This window comes from Ciconia boyciana, chromosome 6 (assembly GCF_034638445.1).
Source record: "Ciconia boyciana chromosome 6, ASM3463844v1, whole genome shotgun sequence".
Taxonomy (NCBI): domain Eukaryota; kingdom Metazoa; phylum Chordata; class Aves; order Ciconiiformes; family Ciconiidae; genus Ciconia; species Ciconia boyciana.
This window is the reverse complement of record NC_132939.1, coordinates 54075679-54097247: the sequence shown is the minus strand read 5'-3', so window position 1 is coordinate 54097247 and position 21569 is coordinate 54075679. Positions and strand designations below refer to the sequence as shown.

The following is a 21569-nucleotide window of genomic DNA, read 5'->3' as shown; positions in this document are numbered from 1 at the left end:
GAGGAAGAAACAAGCCTTCCCTGTGTTGGGCACGCTGGGTTTTATGTTTGTTTCTCCTCCCCCTCAGCTCACAACTGGTTTGTAACTTTCAGCACAGTGGTGAGCTTAAAACTAAATGAACCAGCCTGACAACCTTGTTGCATCTCAAGAAGAACCTGTTGCTGGCAAATGCTAGCTCAACACTTTGACAAACTGGTTTTAGGGATTTTGCCTGCTCCTTGCGCTGTAGCTATCATCTGATAACTGTAGTTGGGATATTACAGCCTTAATATAAACCGTTCCTATTTCAAATTAAATCTGAAAAAAGAGGTTTTTAAAAGTTGAAATCAGAAAACAGTTATAAAAATGCTAGTGTTATACTTGATCACTGCCCGCCCTGGGGTGTCTAAATATAATTACTGAGTTGTGCTCTGGTTGTTGCTATTGCTGTATAACCAGTCTCGCTGGCTCCCCTCCACTCTAGGAGGAGTTAATACCGCAATGTTCATTCTTTAGATAAAATTACATTTTTGAAGCTGTGGCTCATGAGAATTACTTTTCTACAGTTGCCCAGGCATAGAGTTTTTAACATTTCTGTCAGTGAGCCTTCAATGGCAAGTGTATCTGCCAGGTATAACGGAGTTATGAAGAACACAAGATGCATGCTTACGTATTTGTGTCCAACAACAAGTCTTTTGAATATGCCAGTTTCACAGAAGGAAATTAACTTTTGGGTGTGGTCATGCTTTGCAGACAGTTATTAAGTAATTGCTTTTCAAGGTTAGAAAAATGAGAATGGGATTTCTTTAAATACCTTCATTTTAAAGATAACACCAACTAACTGCAAAGTATCTGCAATGTCAGATTGTTCTGATTTTCAGTCCTAGAAATTTCTGTGTTTTAACCTCTACCGCTTGGTTCAGGTACAGTATTAACATTTGGAAAAAAAGAACATTAGAACACCACTAATAATCCTATTGAAGTCATGAAATCAGCGTCATAGAATAAAAGAGTCTGTGCAAAGGATCTTTCAGAATGGGGCTGAGCTCCTACTTACCTGTCTTGTGCAAGATACTGTGCCTCTAACTTGTTACGAAAAGAATCAATTCCCAGAAGATGCATTGCATCAGCAACCTGTGCTGTCTTGCCTAGCAGCCTTTTGTGGCCAACCCTAAGGGCCTGGCAGGAGTGAGCACCCATGGTGGGAGGGCATACTGTGAGACAGACCCAGCAGTTAGTCATGGAACATCCACTGTGTGTGTTCCACAAAGTGTAATCCAGAGAAGGGTGCCTTGGGTATCAAAAAATTGGGGAAAATTGTTCCCAGCAAAACCAGCTGAACCACAGACTTCCAGGAGAGTTGTACAGAGGAGGAAAGGTACTACAGGAATCTCAAGAGTTATAATAGATTTTTGGAAACATTATGCAGACTGATCACCATGTCTTTGCACGTGTTAGTACCCCCTACCTTCCAGCAATGGAAGCAAAAGCACTGTAAGTATTTTAATTATTTGCTCAAATCACTTGCAGTGCAACCAGGAATAGGACTTGGACTTCCAGTTCTGTGCTTCATCCATCATGAAAGTCATTCCATAGTGAACACACACAGAAACGCATGTTATTTTTCAGTAGAATAATAACTGTACTGTCAGAAAGCAAAGCAGTGCTCCAGGATTGCAGATTTGTGTAATTCTTTGCTTTCCAAGGGAGAAACTGCAAAAGAAAACATGTTGTACTCTAATTCACTGTCCTTCTGCCATCACCTTTCTTCCTCCGAACTTCTCTGATCTAACCTGTGTACAAGTGCATTTGTAGATGTGAATCTTCCTGTAAGTAGTTACTCAGTGTGACTGTTTTTTATTACTGGACTGGTTGCTATTCCGTACATGCAACTAAGCACTCATAATATCCCTGTGTAATTTGAGACCTCAGCTGACACATCTCTGGGTTTCAGTTCAGCTCAGTTCAGCTGTTCAGGGTACAGTTAGTACATGATGTTGCATGTTTGTATTACATTTATATTTTGTGAGCTCCGGTTGTTTTGCATGCTGTCTGTGCACAACACAGGCAAAACATACTCTGTTGCCTTCTGCAACACACCCGACAGCCTGATGTGTTCATCTGACTAAGCAACCGTAAAAGAAGAATATTACACCCTCAAAAAGGTCTCTGATTTCATACATGAAGATTTGTGGGAAAAATAGTCCATCATTGTATGCTGTACAGACCCCATGAACAGTCAGTTTGTAAAGACTGCGCAGACCCTGTAAACGCTGAGTTTGCACCTGTAACCTCAAGGCATCTGAAACTCCTTCTAAGACTTGTAATTCATCCGTCAGTCATCAGGATCCACTATCAGTGGTGCAAACCTCAAGTGTAGACAAGATAAGGAAAAAACCCACCATTTGCACTTATCTATGAATGAGATTCACACCTTGCAGGCACTTGTTTCCTCTGTGATGCCTGAACTGGGACTGTTTCCTAATCAGTAAGATCTAAACTTCTTACACATTTATCTCATCAAGTTCCTAAAATAAATTTTAAGTGTTTTGAATAGTATACAGCCCAATGTGATAGGCTTACTGTCATTGGACAGCTAGCTTGTATATTGCCTTATGCTTGTGGCTTCTCAGTTCTTTGATGTTTTTATCCATGTCTTAGTGTTTTTGATTAGAGTTGCTTGGGCTGTGGAAGGACTATCGATGTGCTCCTCTCTGCTCCTCAGCAGTTATTCTGACTTCTCTATAGCAGCTTTTTTATTACCAGACTGGCTGCTATTCCCTAAATGCAGCTAAACACTCATAATATATATTAGAAAGAGTACTTCCCCCATTCCCTGGGAAGGTGGCTCAGCTCTCTACTATGCAAAGAGCTAGACAATATATCCCTGGAAAGCTTAGTGACATATGTGAGCAAATACAGCACTAAATGCTACTGGTAGATTTAGAGAATGAGCCAACAAACCAGTTCTCCTTAAAAGAAATAGAATTTTGTATATACTTCTGCCTCTCCTGGGAGATTATCGCACCAGCTAACTCCAACCTAAAGCTGGCGTCACAAACAGATCAGAAAGAGAGGCAGACTTTCTGGATACTCAAAAAGACGTAGTCAATGGGAAAGCCTGATATGAAACACAGTCTTACTAAAGGTGGAGTACGTACTTGAGGAGAAAAATAGCTGAAAGAGTCTGGCAAAATTAAAATGCTGAAAATAAAAGCATTTGAATTTGCATACATGGGTCTGTTTTCAGTTGTTTTTTTTAGTCTTATACTTACTGCGCTTTACGGGCCAGGGACTGTATTTATTCAGGGTTTTGGACACTACCAACCAGAGCAGTATCTTCTTCCAGGACAGTCCTAAATTCTCCAGTCTTGCAGGCAAGAGACATTAAGGATGCCTTGGCTACTTGGCTTCATTTAACATTTCCTCACTGTGCTTACAAAATTGTAACTGAAGCTATGGGAAAACCTTTCCTAAGTTCTTAATACACTTATAGTTTTTGGCTGATTCACTGATGTATGTTTAAGCAAGGGAATGAAACATGGCTAGCATTTCAGACGTGTTCTTCTAACATGCTTATATATTAGAGTTCATTCTTTTTTAGACCATGGCATTTCAGTGTACCTGTAATGGGAACAGTGGCACTTTGCAATGAAGCTGACAGTTCATTACACATGCTTTTTAGCCATGAACCTAGCAGTCATAAGACCAGAAGTAACCAATTTCACAGAAGTCCAAGCTTTTCCCTTTAAGAACTATTTATGCATGCATGTATCATAAAACAACTTGATTTTTCCACACTCCTCCTGCCCCTCCCCAGCAGTCTCCTTGAAAGCTGTGTCACTCAAATGTGTAAACAGCTGTATGGCAGAGGAAAGTTGGGGTGGATTTTTTTTTTCCTTGTAGAATTTCCCCCAAATGTACATTTTGGGAAACAAAATGCCCATCCCAGGAAAACAGGGGAATTCCATCTCTGATCCCCATGCTTTCAAAATCTAGGAGTTAATGATTTAAGCAGATTTAAGCATAGATCTTCCATAGAAATTTGCTGTAGCAACAGGTTTAGACTAACCTGGGGTTGAAAGGTCTGAACCATGCCATTAACTGTGTCCATTTTGGAGCTGGCATGTGAGGTCAGTTGTGCAGGAGCAGCTGTACAGCTACACCTTCTCCTCTTCTATTCTTCTGGGCAGGGCAGCTGCTACCCACCCCAAATCACGGCCACAAAGGCGTAATTTGCATTTAGTGACGATTTATCCAGTAAATGTTTATAGCATTCATTTCACCTACTAAACCAACAAGAATAATACCAACAAGAGATCTGGAACAATATTAGCTGTCTCTTTTAGGGTGCTTTACAGGTGCAGCTATGCCAGAAATATTTCTGGAAGAAACAAGGCTCAAATAGCAGTATTTGCGAGGCAGTTACACATCAACAGGAAATACTCTAGATTCACATATGCCTCCGTATTCTAGCAGCAGACTGTTTCTATTCTGGTTTTATAGAGATTTATTTTTTTTACGTGTACGGGAGGGAACAGGAGGAGCATGTGACCAACATCAAAGGTGGCTAGTCAAGTCAGCTAATTCTGTGCAAAAAACCCAACCGTTTACTCAGAACTGTCCTACTTTAGCCAATGGAGTTTTAGCAGCAAAACATGTTTTTGCTGCTCTAGCCTATGTTGGTGATATCATTATGCTACCAGCAGGTACAGTTCCCTTAGCAAAAGCCTTAAAAGGCTGGGACAGTCCCCAAACAGGCTGAGGGGAATTGATTGATTAAGGTTGAGGGGGATTGATTACATTGATCTGTTTCCCTCCACAGTAGGGAATTTAACCCATTTAAATTTACCACCAGTGTCTACTTTACTAAGACAGGACATAGTGAGCAAACAGTCAATGAATTGGAAGGAAGGAGAGAGGAGACAAAAAAAGCTGATAATATGCATTTACAAAGCTTAACTAATTTTGGGTACTTTGGTATTAATTAAAAACACCTCTGAAGTCCCTACTGGCCAGCCACATGTCTGTGGGAGCACAGACACTTGCTGGTTGAATATGTTGATACTATATCACTATTGTATGCCTAAGGATTTCCGTGTGTTGCCAACCTATAACTTTCTGTCAGCATAACCGAAGTGTGTTATGTCTTGAGAGTGGGAGAGGTTCTATGATCTATTCATCAATCAGTGTAGAGATGCCCTGATTAGTTTTTCCTTCTACTTTTGTTTGGGTTGCTTCTGAAAATCAAATAGTTTAGTCAAATCAGCACTCTGCTGTTTCATATTATATGTGATGCCTTTATAACTCTGTTTAACCTCTACCTTTTGACTTGTTGAGGCAGCAGCTGGTATAATGACATACAAGGAAATGGAGAGCTATAAACAGTGGAGATTGTCTGGGAGAGGTGGAAGAGAACGTAGTAGGAAATGAAACTGCTCCAGTAAGGATAATTTAATGTTCAGGGTTAGTCACATGAAGAGATTTTGCTGTGGGAGTGTTCATTAGCATTGAATGTGCTTCACCCTTCCCAGAATCTTGCACAACTACCATCTCTTTTCAGCTTCAGCCACACTTACGAGACCAAGGATTATAAAGTGACAAGATTTTACACTGTCCTTTCAGTTAAAATAGTGAAAATCACTAATACTCCTAAGTCATCTGAACTTATGTAGGTCCACTTAAACCACTTCAGTTTGGTTTACAAACTAGCAAATTAGATTAGTTCAACAGAAGTAAGCTTTAAAGCTTGCTTCTTGCCTGCATTTGGAGTGGGCTTTTGTTAGATGAGATTTCTTCCATTAAATCTGCACAGCTTTTCTAGCATGTGGTAGGTTGTAGTTCTAGAGTTTAGGAATGATTGTTGATATCCCATTAGGTCATTCACAAACTACAAGTCTAAAAGAAGATAATTATTTGGGTTGGGGTTACTAAGAATTTAGCATTCTGATAGAGGTTTGCATTTACTGTAATATCACTTTGATAAGTATTGTTATTTCTGAGTCATGGGAAGATGGTTCTGTAAAGAAAATCTGCTTATTCATATCCTGTAAAAGTCAGGAAAAGAGTCTGAATAGAAATTCTGCAATTCTGTTTCCCACTGAAATCTGTTTTCTTACCCTGAAGTTGCATCAGTGTTACTCTACAAGAAATATCTAACTAAAAATGAAATTTTCCTTAACTAAAATTCTCATCTAGTAAAACAAAATTTAATAAAATCTTTGCAGAGATGAGATTGGTAAACCATACTTGCTTAAGCCAAGGACAGTCTTTGCTTAGTCATGCAGGCTTGGTACAGAACTTACTGAAATTGGTGGAAATCCAACTCTTTTGTTCTTCTGCTTGGCACACTTTGGATTTGTCTGTCAGTGCACAAGGTTTTCATTTAGATTTTCTCACATAATGCAGAACATTGCTGAGAACCTTTTGTTAAATTTTGTTATCTGTACCAAGTCTGAAGTAACTTCTGGTTTCTGTTTAAATAAGAAATCAAAATAGCTAAATGAGAGAGATTTTAATCATAGTCTCTATTACTAATGCAACTACAGACATTAAGTTTTGGTTGAACCTGTGCATATCAGCCCTCTAGCAACCCTCAATCTCTTATATTTGAATGCAGTTTCTTTTGGACAATAGCCTGCTCTTAGGCCTGCAAAGCTATTTTTCTTCTGGTCTCAAAGGTGAAATCTCTGTTAGAGCTAGTAATGAAAATCTGCTTAATTTCAGGCAGACGTGTGCCATGCGTACCAGATTGTACACCGAAATGGAATTCCAGATGAACAGATCATTGTCATGATGTATGATGACATTGCTGATAATGACGAGTAAGTGATGAACGTGCACTAGTCACGAACTATATGGTTACTACAAACATGCCATAGTCACCAATGTGTTTTGAGTTTGTAGTAGTTTTGTAAGAGAAGCCTTAAAACCCACCTGTGATATCCATAGAGACGTTTTATCCATCAGCATAATGTGCTTATGAGCTCCTTTGAAATGTGCTCATGAGCTTTCTATAAGTTCATGAGCCTTACTCCACAACTCAGCGTCAGTTGTGGTACTGAGGACTGCAGAACTTCATTGTTACGGGAATAAGTGATCTTAACTCCCAGGAGTAACAGTTTACAGCAGATAAATAGCCTAAAACCACAAACATAGGGAAGCTCCCTGTATGACTTCCAGGACTTTTTTGAAAGGACATTATCAGATTAATTCCCAGAATGTGCATTTAACAAAGAAGTGTACATGTCCCATTCTTGGTGACTGTCTAGAGCATATCATTGCTTTCTATATGAAACAGTTGAGTTATTTATACAGCCTCTAATTCTGACACAGCTTCAGCAGAAATCGGTGGACTTCACATGCACAGCAGCACTGGGAGCAAAGAGGAAAGGGGACTAAAGGCAAGACTGAAAGTAGAGAGATGATAGTGTAAGAGACCACCTGCCTACGTCTTCAGATTAATCGCCATGGTCTGAGACAGGATACTTGAAGGTACTCTGAGGGCAAGGACACCTGAGGCGAGCATATGTAACTGACTGAAGTGAAAAGGCCTTTATATTCTGAGATCACTTAATGACACATGGTGCAAGTACCCATACTCTCAGGCAAGGTGGCCAGTCAGGGCAGTTTAAATGGTTTCCTAGTTGTTTTGTGGTCATTGTGTGGCACATGGCTTATTCTTCATATTTATGTTCCATTTAACTTTCAGAAATCCAACAAAAGGCATTGTCATCAATAGACCTAATGGCACAGATGTGTATGCTGGAGTGCCCAAGGACTATACAAAGGAGGTAGGAATGAAACACCATTCCCTAGGGAAGGTTCAGCATGAGCCAATGTTCGGAATAAATCCTTTCAGCCTGTAGCTTAAACTCCAAAATGCACATAGTATAAAGCCTCCAGCTTATGCACCGACATGGTTTGGCAATGAAGTTTGGTGTTCGTAAGATGAATGTAAACAATAGATGCTTTGAAGTGAAGCAGTGGTCATAAAGGTAAACCTTTACACTGTTTCTGTGCTGGCACACGAAATAAAAGAAGGGAAAGTCTTGCACTCATAAATGTTGTCACTCAATCTGAAGAACAGCTGTGTAAGGCTAATTGTTTCATTAAATCAGAACAGTAATCCAATCACTTGGTGATTTCATGATTCACTATCCGAGTGAGTCATCAGTGGCTAATACATTATATAATGATAGATTGAAAAGGATGGCCTGTTAAACTTGCCATCCATGCATGGGTTCTGACTTTCAGAAGCCATCATTCTAAATGAAGATTTTGTTGTTGTTTTTATGATCAGATTTCACTTTAATCCTCTTAAATCTTAGGATGTTACTCCAAAGAATTTCCTTGCTGTTCTCAGAGGAGATGCAGAAGCAATGAAGGGGGTGGGATCAGGAAAAGTATTGAAAAGGTAAGAGAAGTATAATTAAGAAAATAATTGCATGTGTAGTTGAACATTGGCACTGATTTCAACAAAAGAAGAGGGTAAATTAGAGCAACTTGAGAATCCAGCAAGACTACCGATGGCAATTCCAGGTCATTCACATTAGAAGTACAATGGTTCTGGTTTCTTAAACTATCCAGCACCAAGAAGGAACTCCTGATATTTGACTGGTATGGAGTCCAGTATACATTAAGCTGTAAAAACTCAAGAGGATAGTGTCAACTGTATTAAGGTACTTGTTATTTAGACTATTGTCTTTTGCAAGAATGGCTGTTCAAAGAGAGTTTTATTAAGGTTTTGAGACCTCTAGGAAGGGTTTGCTAAGGCTTGGCTTAATCTATGTGAACAGTTGTATTAGTCACCTGAAGTGGTGAGACTTAGCAGTCAGTGGGAGAGGAACAGAGATAGCTTAAACAGCTCCTCAGCTGAAAGAATTGCATGTCTAATCCCAGCCATGGTCTTTGTGGCAGATGTAAGGTTATTGAGGCTTTGAATGTAAAGAAATAGAATTACGGTTTATATTTAATGCAAAAAAATCTTTGCAATTGAAAAAGTAGTGTAAGCAATTAACTTTGTAATTGATGTATTATGCTAAAGGTATTTGTAAATTAAATTACAGAAATGATTGTAAGTTTGGCAATATTCTAATATATGAACAATAATAAATTATAGACTGGCTAAGTAGAATGTAAGATCTATAATTAATGAGTGTAGTTTATAAAGGCTTATATAATTTAGATTATTCAGGAATAAAAGCAATATATTTGAGGGCCTAATTAGAAGACCTCTTGGAAAGATACCTGGTGTCAGTTATTCATCTTGCTTCTACAGAGTTAGAGATATGAATGTATGATGCCTATTTACTAAGGTGTGTTATATTTCTAACTCAGTACTGCTAGTAAAGAGTTATATCATGTTACATTTTTCTATGTACAGTATTTCCCGTAAAACCTTTAAGAATTTAAATTTGACCATTTGGAAGAGCTAACCTAGTTAAAGGAAAATTGTGTAAGTGCCTATCTTCATCTGACAGTTTAATTTTAGAGACAAAGCAATGAAACAGAAGAGAAGAATCCTGTCCTGGCATTGAGGAGAATAAAAAAAAAAAAGAAGGAGCAGGACAGTAGTCGTAGTCGAATAAGTTATTGCTCTCAATTGTTTAAACTTTATCCTCAAAAGCTGAGATAGAAAATGATATATGCAAGGCATATAGGCAAAAAGTTAATAAATCGCTGCACGGTTACTAGATTGTTCTCTTCTAGTAGCTGGAATGAGTGAAGAGGTGACTGTAAGGCATTTTTCATTTAAAAAAAAAAAGTACTTCAGAGCACACCTCACCTGTGAAAGCTTGATGTTACAAGTCAAATAAGGGAGTGGCTATGCAGAGGGCCAAAGACTCTTAGCTACTCAGGAAGACAACTTGAACCCACATATAAAAGTCTTAGTTATTTACATTTCACCTTGGTTGAATTTTTTGCACTTAGGGTCAAGAGTGGGAGCCAGAAAAATAACACCCGACCCTTCTTTGTTAGGCTCTGTTGTGTGAATTTCCAAGTGGCCTGACTTCTGCTATTGGGTGGGACAAGAACTCAGTTATCCTCTGCCCAAAAGGCTTCTAGATTGTCTTCCAGGTTGTTCCCTAACCAGCAGGTTATCAGCCAAGCAGACGGCTGGACAATGTCCCCTTGAGCTGCTGCAGCCCTACCTCTTTGCAGTCAGGAAAGAGCAAGAGCAAATACGGATTTCTGGGCCACTGATACAGAGGAAGAGAGAGGGCTTGGGGACTCCTTCCAATCTGTTCACATTATTTTATATTTAATTGTCCCTGAATACAGTTTAAAAGCAAAATCCCTTTGCAGATCTGGCTGTTAGGGCAAGACCTTAATATCACCCAAACATGATCTGTTTGATTTAGAGTGCAATAAAAGTCTCTGGCAAACAGTGTACTACACAGACGTTAGGGAATCAAAGCCTGTGAGCATGCAGTGCTCAGCTGACTGCAGAGCCACTTAGTACAAACGCCAGCCTGGCCTAATGGGTGAGTTTGTATGCGGATCAGTTCTTCACAGAGATGTAGGCTGATGCTGATTTGGCTAAGTATGGCCATACAGGTTACAACAAGGTAGTACATAAACATACCTAAGGATCTTATCAAAGAAGTTTTTATAGTTCATCCCTGCATTATTGATGCTTTGTTATAACTTAGTTATACCATTCTTTTTTTATACCAATACCTTTTTTTATACCATATACCAAAAGCATTCTTTTTTTACCAGACTGCTACAAATGCCCTCAGTATAGCAGATTCTTCAGGTAGGCATTAAAAAACAATTGTGCTCCTGCCATACTTGACATACCAGCCCCTGCCTAACCAGCAGTCAGTTTACAGTTTGAAATGTGAAGTGTAATTGCCAAATGCCCCATGCTTGAGGGACTAGCCTATATCCCTGTTTTCATTCCTCTTGCAGACACTCATCTCCTTTCATAAGCACCTGAAGTAGTATGCTTTGAGAGGAAAAAAATATTACCAAGAGGAGGAGGTGCTTCAGCTATATTTTCAAATATTGACATGTCTTGGCATTGAGAAGCAGATGATGTTTGTTGTAGTGAAGATTATGTTGGAGTTGTTAGAAAGAATTTGATTGCAATTTTTTCATTACAGTGGTCCCAAGGATCATGTGTTTGTTTATTTCACTGACCATGGAGCTCCAGGACTTCTGGCTTTTCCTGATGACGATGTAAGCATTTTGGGGGATTACTTTGTCATAAAAAATATCCTTTTAATGACATACTAAAATAATAAATGTAAAACACAAAAATATTTGATGCAATGCCATATTGAGGGGGGTGCAGAAAAGGAGCAATAGTCTCCTCATCACCCCAGTTTGGATTTTTTCCAGTTTGCATCTGAAGCATTCAAGATGCAATTAAGTTATGTCATTTAATATGTCATTGGACTTCAGTGGTCCAAGCAGACTGTTTCACACATGTATGACTTAGCTTTCTGGTGCACTATGTATATCGTCTGGGACCATTACTCATCTTTTCTGAAGTGTTAAATGCTAGAATTATGTATTTCAGAAGGGCAAAGCACTGGATATATTTAAGGGGAAACAGTAAACATATTCGCAACAGTTAGTATTTATTCCTATTAAGTGAATTGTGTGTCTATTCAACATAAGTGGTTTTAACACAAGCCTTCTTATTTTACAGCTTCACGTGAAGGACTTGAATAAGACTATTTGGTACATGTATCGTCACAAAAAATACCAGAAGGTAAAAAGCATATCAGAAGTTGTGAGGTTAAAAGAGCAGCTGGCATGGAAGAGAGAGATTTCTCTTCATTTTGAGAGTCGTTTAAAGCAGGAGGAAGCTGTTGTCATGCAATGAAATTTGGATTAGGATTGTGCACTTAAAAGGATTGATCCTCTCCAAATTTTCTCTTTCCATTTTTAGTTTACTGTATATATTACAAAATACTGTGTATTTGCAGTCAGTCTTGAGATGTAGTGTACCGCCTTTTGACAACAGTATATATTCTGACCAACGGTGGAGAAACAACATCCGTAACTACCGCACCCTCATACGTACCTGACTTGTTCTTCCTGTGCTTTGTTCACTTCAGACTGCACTGTTACTACAGGAAGTTTCTATATACTTCATGTTTCTCTTATTTATTTCTCCTATGTTACTAATATTCTTTAGGAGACTGTACCTCTTGTCAGAAAATTCTGTGCATTTATTTCACCACAAGTATTTTTAAGCAGAAAAACTAATATTTAGAATGTTTTAGTAGCTTGCCTTTTTTAAGCAACTTTCTGTGGTAATCCGTCTACTATGGCTGGCTGTATTTAGGAACACATAAATGGCCATTGGTTCCAGAAATGCTACATTCAGTAGTCATACATTGCTGTGCCTAAAGAGTGACTGTTTATTTGATTTGTGCTTTGTACATTAGTCAGTAGATCCCTGTGGATTCTACAGAGATTAATAGCATCTTTTCATTGTGATTATGTTTCCCTTTTCCACATAGTTTAGGTCCCAAAATGAAAAATTGATTTGTTTCCTTTTGTGTTTTGTTTTGTAGCATTATGCATAGCTTTTGTTTCAGGGATAGCAGTACAGGCCAACTAGCTACAGCTGAAAAGTACTGAAGGACTTTTCTTCACTTCCTCATGGAATTTCTTATGATCTCTGATTTATTTTATAGATGGTGTTTTACATTGAAGCATGTGAGTCTGGATCTATGATGAATCATTTGGCTGATAATATCAACGGTGAGTGATCAGTTAACTTACTGAATTCAAATGTCACAACTTGTCACAGGCAGGACCTAAACAGATACTGTGTCAAGGATAGGTTCAAGGCACTTTTACGTACAGTTTTAGCAGGGGAGCACAAGAATTAGAGAAAGTAATATTTTCCATTTATGGGAAGTTCCTTTTAAAGAATTAATGGAGTCTTATAAAGACTGTCAGGTCTTTCAGTTTCTTGCAAATGAGAAGATGAAAAAGTGTTTCTTTTCAGGAACTGTGTGGTTGCCCTTAGCTGGTAGCAGTTAAATTATACTGCCATTTCTCAGCCTCAGCACTGCTAACAGCAGGTGTGGAGTTCCTGCTGTCAGTTTCATTGAGTAGCAAAGGCACTTGGGAGACATCATTGCCAGGCAATTTTGCTACGCTCATTTGCACAATAACCCAGGAAATGGAACTTGGATTTTTCAGGGTTTCTAAGCTCTCAGCTGCAGAGCTGTGATCTCAGCCTTGGTTAGGACAAGGAATCACAAGCTTTTTAAACTCCTGCTCTGTGGCAGGGAGAGTGTGCTCTGGCTTTCTTGTAGTTTTGAAGCTGTGATTCCAGGGAAGACCAACCACGTGCCTATCCATGGTTTCCTGGGTCTTGGGCCCTGGAGTATGCTGCCTGGCACCCACCTAGACTTCTTACAGCCCTATCAAGGATTTACAGAAAGTTCACACGCAATGTTTCACATTGAAAAATGTTGATTCACTGAGCATTTATTTTGAACAATTGTCAAAGTTTGTTCTATTAGAAATTTCCAGTCTGAGATCTCTGGTTTACCACCAGCTCTGCCACAGACTTACAAAGGCAGAAAACTGACAATTTATGTATTATACTACGAAGCTGTCTTTGGCAGCCTTCAATGGGGAACTACAAAGCTTAACTAGTTACTTAGCAAGTATTTTAAAGGGTGCTAAGAACAGCACTTTACTACAAACACAAGATTTAAGACTTTTTTTGGCTTTTGAACTTCACTCTGAATAGAAACAAAACTATAGCTATATAAAAGCATGCCTAACACTTTTTCATTTTGAAACGTGGACTTCCCTTCAGTTACACAAGCATGCTATGAATTTGGCAAAGAGCCAAAATAGCTTTTGTCTTAATAATACCTGTAAAGATGTGTTTACAGTATTTCTGTTGTGTTAGAGATGACTTACTGGGAACACTGTGCTTGGGGCAGATGTTGTAGAGGTTTGTTTTGCTTTTCTCTGTGTAGAGTGTTATCCAAGAAAGGATATTACTTAGAAGGTGGCATTTTCTGGAAGAAAAGATGATTTACAGGATTTACTCCAAGTTTGGGAAAAAGTCCTCGTTATTGTAATATAGAAAATGAATGTATAGATGGTAGTCAGTGGATAGTGTTCTCAGGCAGTTCTTCGAATAGTAGATTTTTTCCCCCTCAGAAGTGCATATTCTTCTTTAAACACCCCAGACCACACATTTGGCAGCAAGGAAGGAGCTCTTACAACAGCACTGAGGCTGACTGAACAGAATGATTAACAGGCAGCTTTCCTTCCTGCTATTTAGAAGTAAATAGAAGACAGCCAAAATACTTAGGCAAATATCACATGCAGCAAAGTACTAAATCATGTGGGGGGTTAAAAAAAAAAAGAAAAAATTACTTTCTTTGTCTTACAGTTTATGCAACAACAGCTGCCAATCCCAGAGAGTCATCTTATGCATGTTACTATGATGATGAAAGGCAGACTTATCTTGGGGACTGGTACAGTGTAAATTGGATGGAAGATTCAGATATGGTAAGTTACTTAGATGAGGTTTCTGCACTTCCATACATGAAAAATCACTAGGCTTTTTAAAAATAGCTCCTTTACAGGATTTGTGAAAATATTTGTTTTTATGTGAGACTGAAATCAACAAATTGAGTTGGTAAAAGTATTTATGTACTACTCGGAACCATATGTAATCTTTATTTGTTTGGGCCACTAAAGTTATTTCTGAAACTAACTTTCAGAAACATTATCTTTTGTTATTTATAAGGTTAGAAACTGTCTGACTTCTAGTTTCAAATTCACATGATCTTGATTTGCTAGTCTGAGACCACATCTCCAAATTTGTTTAACAAATTGGGCATTTCAGTAAATTGTACCTCTACTTCAGGGATCCTTAAATAGTGACCCGTGGCTAACCCATTTGTTAGCATAACGGAAAACAGTATTAATGAAACAAGTCTGGGATTTGTATGCTAGCCCACTCCCTTTTTGCCCATTTGCTGGGAGATTAGGAGATCACCAAAAGCAATTTGAGAATATGCTGTCAAGTCTTCTTTTCAGTTTTTACTTTTATGTCTTTCAAAGGTTGTATAGCTCTTGCCCTATACTTCCTTCTACATACTGGCAGCTAAGACCCTTTCCAGGTTCCCTTGCATTTTTAGAATAACTGAATTTAAGTATCTGTGACCACATGGAAGTTTCTTCATGCAGGAGGATCTAAGAAAAGAAACACTCCACAAGCAATTTCAGCTGGTGAAGAAACGCACCAACACCAGCCATGTGATGCAGTATGGAAACAGAGTATGTATTTGAGTGGGCTTCCTGGTCAGATATATCTTAAAACTTTGTGCCCTACACTTTCATCCCTTGGGAGAAAAGAAAAAAAATCATCACTGTAAACTGACAGGGTTGATTTAGAAAATGAAACTCTTCATCTCAGAAGACCACTTAGTATTTAAGAGACAATGGTCCTGGTGCTAAAGGAAATACAGCCTTGTATTATGCTTTAATCCAAGGAATCAGGATACGAGTTGTCTTCCAAGCTCTGCCAGTGATTTAACACTTCAATCAAGTATAAGAAGGGTATTTACCCCTTCCAGGCATATTAACATTTCATTAATACTTAATATAAGTACATTGATCCCTCAAATGGGAAGAGCTAAGAGGTCATATATAATTTATAATAGTCCCATTATATAACAGGTTAAATATCTGTTAAAAAAAAGAAGTCAGGTTACTTAACCTGACAGTCTTTTTCCTCAGTGAATTTTGGAAATAAAAGTTCCCCGATTTTTTGGCAGCTTTGACCTTGTGTTAAAAAAAAGAAACGAACATGCACACACATTTATAACCCTATGATCTCCTTTGTTTTCTCTAATAAAGCAAGTTTAGAGAGTTAGGTTTGCATGGCAAAGCAAAGACAGACTACCTACTGTAAGTGATTGACAGTTTCCATTTGTTTACTCTCTAACCTTCAGAGCATCTCCTCCATGAAAGTGATGCAGTTTCAGGGCATGGGGAAGAAAGCTATCCCCATTTCTCTGCCACCTGTAGAACACTATGACCTGACGCCTAGTCCTGATGTGCCTTTTGCAATCATGAAACGAAAGCTGATGGCTACCAATGACATTCATGAGGCTAAGAAGATTGCTGCAGAGATGAAAACACACCTGGAGGTAAACAAAAAAAAATTTGAACTACACTTCAGGTCAGATTAGTTTCTATCATAAGCAATGGCAGAAGTAACACTCCTGAAGCCAATGGGATTGCTTCTAGTTTTTGCAAATTTGAACAAAATTACTCTTCAGACTGGTAACCTCTAGCTGATGTTTACTCTTCCTTTAAAATTTGGAGGAGATCTGTTCCACAAGGCACTTCAGTAGTGATTATCTAGGCAAATGTAAGCAAATGCAAAAGTCAGTCTCACAGCTTTTATTGCCAGGAAATTCCTCATCTGCATCCATAAAGATTATTGTTGGGAGGACTTACACTTTGGTATTAGAGAAACTTTTGTCTCGGTAGAACTGAAGTCTCCCAAATCAAATAGCTCCTGCAGAATGCTAGTCGGTATTGGTGTTGTTGGCATTTTCTTTCTTCTGGCAGAACACTAGAAGGACAGCGAGTGATTTTGGGTGCCAGGAGTCTGACTTTCTGTCTTCCTGTTTTTCATTTGTGTGTTAAGAGGCAGGTCCAAAAGACTGTGGTAAAAATAAATGGCAAAATGGGGTTCCTTAAAGAGCCCAAGAGTTGAGGCAGGTTTAAAGAAAGAGAAATGTCAAAGTCTTCAAATTAAGTTTAGAAAGAGCATGTTTTAAGTTCTTGTTGTTTTATGTGCAGGTGAAAGAATTTATCCAAGAATCCATGCGAAAGATAATCACCTTAGTAACAGGATCAAAAGAACAGACCAACCAAATCCTGTCAGACAGGCTGACCATCAGCAATTATGACTGCTACCAGTCAGTGGTGAACCACTTCAAAGCTCATTGCTTCAACTGGCACTTACCCTTGGTAAGTCAAGCATTAGATATAACCTGATAAATGTACCAGTAAAACAAGCACAGTAGTCATAAGCATATCTGCAAAATCAGCTTTTATTAAAAAGCTAGCTTGAGGGCAGTCATACAGCTTAGTTTTGGAGAAAGAGCAAGTAATGTTTCTGGAAGCAGGAAACCACTTCCACTACACCTGCAGATAAGCAAGAAGATTACTAAAAATACTTTTAGTAAAAAAAAATGAACAACCCCACAAAAATATTCCCTAGTTTTTACTAGTTAGTGCTGTCCCTTCATCAACTCCCTCCTCAGAAATCCTAATATTTAAATAAGTCATGTTGTATTGCTGCTTGAAGAATCTCTACTGCAAAACAAACACAAGCACCACCAGTGTGAATTCATAATCCTGGTACATTCAGATTTCTGTATTATGATTGTGTGTTGCATAGTTCCGTGCAATAGCCTAGGTGCTAACTCCACGGTCTTGTTGAATTCCTGAGAGCCACTTTTTAGTTTAGGGGTTTTATTGCTGTCTACTCTTCCTGGGGTCCCAGTTGAGGACCAAATCCTGTTGTCCTAAACACTGTTTAGACAAGAATAAGAGAGGTCAGTTCCTATTCCAGAAAACCCAGTCCTGATGTCAGGCAAGATAACCTAAGCAGGCAGTAGTGTGTGGTAAGATGAGTCAACAGCAAATGAATTGGTTTTAGCAGAAAGCAATGGGATTACCTGGCAGTTAGCCCAGATTTAAGTACTGTATACAAATCAGAAGCAGATGCACTCCTTCAGTTGGAGCTTCTCATCAATCAGGCTATTAGGAGGCCACATTGCCCTGTTAAACTTTTAGTTCCTCTTTAGTGGTTTTTTTGTTTTGTGGGGTTTTTTGAATGAAATTGGTTAAAGTGAACAGAAGAAAGATCCGCTTAGCCTAGTATTAGATCGTCAAGACCATCAATTAAACACCTTGAATATTAATAGCATCTCTAAATTACTTCCACAGTTTAGTTTGGATAAACAATGCCTGTTCTTCATCACTGAAATTATTAACAATGTTTGTTTATTTCAGTATGAGTATGCACTGAGACAGCTGTATGCCTTGGTCAACGTTTGTGAAGGAGGATACCCCATTGACAGGTAACGAGGTTACCAGATACACTGTGTAGTTTTACCTGTGTCTAAAAAAGCAGAAGCTAATAGGCAGATGAAGCCTAATGCTAAAAGCATCTCACTTGTTCTGCTCTGACCTTTTTGTCAGTAAAGTTCTCACTCTAAAATTAATGAATGTTTATTTTGGAAAACATATTTATTATTAGTCCCCTCCCACTCATAATGATTCATTTCCCCAGTAACCCTTTAATTTCCTTGTTGAAGACCCTCAGGGGAAATTATAGCCAGTCAGAGGATCCCACTGCACCACATAACATGAAATAGCATGACTGGTGCAAGGGTGTTGCCCTGTAACTCTTGTATGATTCCACTGAAGCAAGGTTGGGAACTGCTGTATTTTCTCAGCTGCTGGCTCAGAACACCACAGCACTGCTGGGTTCTGGTGAGGAAAGGCAATATGGTGCTAGGGCCCTCATCTGCGAGTGTGTGGTAGGAAAGCAGGGAAATAATGGTCCGGGCTGACCCTTCTGGTGGTGTGGTAGGGGCAAGGGAAGCATGGTGTTGAAATTCTGTCTTGGAAGTTTGTGGTAGAGGATGGGATCCTAGCTTGAGTCATACGAGAGGAAGAAGAGGGAGAGAGGAAAGCAGAGGAGTAGGGAGTGGGAGCATGGACTGGTAGTTTAGGCAGCGTGCACATGCAACCCAGAAGGTGAAGGACTGCTGTCCCCACTCCTGGTGGCATCCCACTGCAGTCAGTTTGGGAGATAGTTTGAGAGGAGAGCACCTGAAGAGTTTTTGCATCATTATTGTTCTCTGTTGCAGAATATGCCTGGCCATGGATCAAGTGTGCCTTGGGTATTGATGGAAACAACAGTCCCTAATATAACCCTTACTACAAGTGATAACTTTTCATACCTGTAATAATCCAGACTTTACATGCATGCAACATGAAGAGAGTCAACCACTGCACTGGAACTGTGCTGGGAGCTGAGGCACCTGACCGTGAGCGATACAGCACTTGCCAGTGCTCTCCCCTGCATCCCCACCTGCTGACAGCCAGCTGGTTTGACAGAGGCATTTTGGCAGACCACCCGGAGCTTTCAAGATGGATGATTTGTTTCAAAGCGCAATGCTCTTAAGAACCTCTGGATGAACACTACAAGCCACCTATCAGTGATTGCTAAATCTATGCTAAATTTAAACATTGAGTCATTAATTCTGGAAATTTTTTTATATTATTGCTAATTAATACCTTTTAAAAAAGTTAATGAATTCCATTACAGTGACTAATTTGCAGATTGGTTAAAGAGTGAAGAAACCAAAGCTTGTTCTTTAAGCTTTAACTCCTTAACAGTTTAAAGAAATGACTTGCATTTAAGAACTATTGGATGTGAACAGCACAGTTAAACTGTGAACAGTAAGTCTTTGTGGGCAGAAAGCACTGTTTCCCAAAGAAAAACACAAATATCTAATGCTGTAAATTTAGCACCAGTATGCTATAGTTAAATATATATACACACAAACCTGTGGGAAGTCATAGAGTACAGGAATTGCCTGTGAATAAAAATAAAGTTGACAGTTTCATCAACCTACAGGACAATACACTGTTAGACATCTTGTGTCTTGAAAATGAATGAGAGCTAAATAATTTTATGATATTGCATTAAAAGGTTATCTATCCCCTGTAAGCCTTTTATAAGACAGGTCATCTCAAAAAAAAAAAAAACAAACCCTAAACCAACAAACCCAAAACAAACCCCAACCCAAAAGCAACGACAACAACAAAATATCAAAAGCCCAAAATCCTATTTGAAGGCACCACTCCTTAGAGGTGACTCAGTAAATGACAAGCAGGGGGAAAATTAGAGGTTATAAGGTGATTCAAAATAGTTTCAGGTTGACCATACCTTTTTACACATGAAGACAGGATACAGAAATACTTTAGGGTTCTTTCCAAAGTGTGTTAAAATATGCAAAATTACCTCATCTCCATAGGAAAAGAAGAAACTTTGGGAAAAACTAAACCAGCATCTGCAGGGTAGAGAGAGTTTTAGGTAGCTCCACTCAGAGGAGAGGAGTATAGGGGGTGTAACTGAAACTACTTTTATATAAAGAAGAGCCAGTTAAAGCCAGGAGCATTAGCACTTTCAGCTGTCTGCTGAGTGAGTGGGAGAAATCCCAGAGCACAGCTAATGTCAAGATGGATGGGAAAAGCTAAAAGTATGTGGAACTAGGCTTTACTGCATTAAGAAATGAAAGTTTGCACCTTGGGGGTTGTTGAAAGTTCAGATATATGCTGCTTTTGAGTTGCTTCTTGCTTCTTTTCAGCTGTAAAGCTGGGGGTTTTTTTAGCAGAAATCTGAAAATAAGAGAGAATGAAATTCTTGAGTGCCTGAATGTATTGCAGGTGTTCTCCTGATGGAAGGAGGAAGGGTTGGCCACACAGGACAGCTTTTACGTAGTCTGGCTGCTGTTATGAAAGAGTGTACCAAGAACCCCCAGTCATTTTGAAAGAACAGGAAAAGTAACTAACTCCTTCAAAGCCCTGTTTGAATATATACATTAAATCCGCTAAGTTTTACACATCTCTGTTTTTAGAGTTGTTCTTTGCCCTAGAAATCCAGCCTGCTTTTCAAGCACTTAGCATCATCAGTTCATAGTTTTAACAATTTTCCTCACCCTTTAGAAATGCCCGTTTTCTTCTGAAGTATTCAGAAGAGGCTTTTGGTCTTTTGGATTTTCATATCTAGAATACAGAGGGGAAAAAAAAAGTCCTCCAGGTTTTTCACAGATAGCATCACTTTACAGCCAAGAGTCTCCAGCCATAGTAAGTAGGCCTCAAAAGGTGATTATCAGATGAAAAATCAGCTGCTAGCACACATTTTTATTTTCACACATTACTGATACCCAGGTGGTACTTGTACCTCACTACCATCACGTGCCCTGGCCCTCCTGCAGACCCTTGTAGCTCTGAGGATGCAAAGCTGAAATGTGAAGGAGTGGGGTTTTGTTCTGTCCGTTTTCCTCCTGCAAGAGTGATTTCCAGAGCTTCACCATCCTAAATGCTACGCGTGGCGTTGTAACCCCTTCCCTCAGGGATGTGCCGAAATGAAAGAGAGGCAATCTGCTGAAGGTGTCACTGCACCCACAATACTGCCTGAGATGCAGCGGGGTCTTATCCGTGCCCTGCAAAAAGCACTAATGTGCTATTGAATTTCCAGTTTGTATCCAGAGACCCATTTCCTTTGCAGTGACTCAGGGAACAGCCCTGCAGAAGGAAAAAACCCAACAACCTCCACCTGCACTGATCAATATATTTGTTTTAAGGCCTCCAAATAGCATCACACAGCCTTAGTGCTTGCATGGCAGGCTGTTTATTTTAGGATGGTAACAGAACCTGATGAGAAAATCATTTTAGGATTGTGCAAGGTCAGTCTTACGCCAGAGTATCTTGCGGTGTATTGGGCAAGCGCAGACACCCTCACTTTTCCCGCAGGCATGCAGCTGCTC

General features: G+C 39.1%; 1 protein-coding gene across 1 annotated transcript in view; it reads left to right on the top strand.

The window, feature by feature from the left end:
• The window catches only part of LGMN (legumain), a 28559-nt gene extending 8770 nt beyond the window's left edge, over positions 1 to 19789 (top strand). Inside the window, exons 3-14 of the mRNA XM_072865229.1 lie at positions 6706 to 6803; positions 7691 to 7772; positions 8310 to 8395; positions 11091 to 11166; positions 11642 to 11704; positions 12639 to 12705; positions 14369 to 14487; positions 15172 to 15261; positions 15939 to 16136; positions 16798 to 16968; positions 18019 to 18086; positions 18882 to 19789. Coding sequence (XP_072721330.1) covers positions 6706 to 6803; positions 7691 to 7772; positions 8310 to 8395; positions 11091 to 11166; positions 11642 to 11704; positions 12639 to 12705; positions 14369 to 14487; positions 15172 to 15261; positions 15939 to 16136; positions 16798 to 16968; positions 18019 to 18086; positions 18882 to 18921 — 1158 coding nt within the window. The 3' untranslated portion in view covers positions 18922 to 19789. The remainder of the gene's footprint in view (positions 1 to 6705; positions 6804 to 7690; positions 7773 to 8309; positions 8396 to 11090; positions 11167 to 11641; positions 11705 to 12638; positions 12706 to 14368; positions 14488 to 15171; positions 15262 to 15938; positions 16137 to 16797; positions 16969 to 18018; positions 18087 to 18881) is intronic.
• Positions 19790 to 21569: the final 1780 nt, after the last annotated feature.